The sequence below is a fragment of the Oryzias melastigma genome, unplaced genomic scaffold (genome assembly GCF_002922805.2).
Source record: "Oryzias melastigma strain HK-1 unplaced genomic scaffold, ASM292280v2 sc02098, whole genome shotgun sequence".
NCBI lineage: Eukaryota > Metazoa > Chordata > Actinopteri > Beloniformes > Adrianichthyidae > Oryzias > Oryzias melastigma.
The window spans coordinates 3,009-5,010 of NW_023418676.1; the positions used below are offsets into that span (position 1 = coordinate 3,009).

At 45.3% G+C, this 2,002-nt stretch overlaps 1 protein-coding gene across 1 annotated transcript; it reads left to right on the plus strand.

Annotated features, from left to right (window-relative positions):
* Positions 1-577: 577 nt before the first annotated feature.
* On the plus strand, positions 578-2,002 carry LOC112141943 (prostaglandin E2 receptor EP3 subtype; the record flags this gene model as incomplete). The annotated part of the gene is given in 2 exon segments (XM_024265160.2): positions 578-1,528; positions 1,762-2,002. Coding segments are annotated over 2 exon segments (1,090 nt in total), but the record flags the coding sequence as incomplete, so codon positions are not given.

A 2,002-nucleotide genomic window follows, 5' to 3' on the forward strand; every position in this document is an offset into this window, starting at 1 on the left:
ATTTTAACCAATGTTTTCTCTCCAGTCCGTCTTCTTTAGACCTACAAACTTCAACAAAACTTTACTGTGCAATCTGGACAGACTAATATTTTATTTCATGGCTCCACTCACATAGAAACATAACTATGTGTTTACTTAAAAAAATGAAATCAAGTAAGATATTTTCCCATAGTTGCAGTGTATAAGTTACAAATCAAGAATTACACACAAGCAAATCCATATTTTCTCTCCATAGACTGGAATTTAAATTCAAAACCCTTAAGCTTAACTTTGACTTGCAAAAAGAGACTTGAGACCATCTCTGGATCTTGCACAAACAAGTGCAAGTGAACTTTATTTAGAGTGTGTTTTGACACAAATGGAACTCCATACAAAATGCTCTATTTAAAAAAACGTGCAATTTTTTTTATTTATTTGCCTTATGACTTCCATCAATGTTATATTTATTTGTTTATTTGTAATTAATTGGTCTAGGACAAACAAAAAAACGAAATCAAGTAAGATATTTCCCCACATTTGCTGCGTAATCGCGGTCAGCAGCGAGACCCGCCTCCGGGGCGTAAAAGCTCCGACGCGCTTTTACGCAGCGCATTCGCTTGGAGAGGCTCGAGGCGCAAGATGACTGCAAACGAATAAACGTGGAATATGTGCTGTACATGAGCCTCCTCTTTCCTAAAGAATGTCTATAGGCTGCTGCAGTTCTCTACAGGGCTCAGGAACCACTGTTCAAGAGATGCTGTGCTCCAACGTCTCCCAGGCGCTGCTTGAAAGCAACACCAATGACTCCGCATGCAGAACGGTGTCCGTTGGATTCCCCATAACCATGATGGTCACTGGTTTAGTCGGGAACTCTTTGGCGCTTATTCTGGTGTCCATATCTTACAGAAGGAAGGAGAACCGGAGGAAAAAGTCTTTCTTGCTTTGCATTGGATCTCTGGCGCTGACGGACCTGTTCGGACAGCTCCTGACCAGTCCCATTGTCATATCAGTGTACCGGGCAGGTCGGAAATGGGAGAACATAGACACCGATGGTTGCCTCTGCTCCTTTTTCGGGGTTTGTATGACAACTTTTGGATTGTGCGCCCTCTTCCTGGCCAGTGCCATGGCGATAGAAAGAGCCATGGCGATAACGAACCCGCACTGGTACTCCAACCACATGAAGACAAGTGTGACCAAACAGATCCTGGCCGTCATGTTTCTCCTCGTGCTGCTCTTTGCCCTGCTGCCCATCGCTGGAGTCGGGGAGTATCAGAAGCAGTGGCCGGGCACTTGGTGCTTCATCAGCACCGGGGACAGCAAAGTGCCAGGAAACACCATTTTTGCCGTCACTTTCGCCGCGCTTGGGATTTTCTCTCTGCTGGTGACTTTGTCCTGCAACGTCATGACGATCCGGGGTTTGATAATCCGGTGTAAAACTAAGTCTGGCGCGTCTCAGGCTTCCAAACAGTGGGAACGGCTCACCACAGAAACAGTCATTCAGCTGATGGGGATTATGTGCGTCCTGCTCATATGCTGGTCTCCTCTACTGGTAGGTTTTGGTTCTTCTATTTGCAATTTTTACAGTGCAAATGCATAAAAAAAAGTCAAAAGTAGAGATAAAAAATGTTACAAGTATCGCACCTTTTCAAATAATGGTTTCTTACACATTTCCTTCAATTAAACCTGCAGATTTGGAGATGCAGAGTAGAATTAATCAGCTGTTTTCTGCAGAAACACCTTAAATTTAAGGTGGACATGACATCTCCAATCCTCCTCCCATAGGTACTGATGCTGAGGATGATCTACAACCGAATGTCATCCCATGAGTGTGGCTTATCATCCACATCTACGAACAGCAGGACTCTGGATTGCAACTTTTTCCTGACAGCGATTCGTCTGGCGTCCCTCAACCAGATCCTGGACCCGTGGGTCTACCTGCTGCTCAGGGAGATCCTCCTGCGCAAGTTCTGCATCGTGGCCAATGCCGTCTCCAACTGCTCCACGGAGGACCAGAAGGGCACAC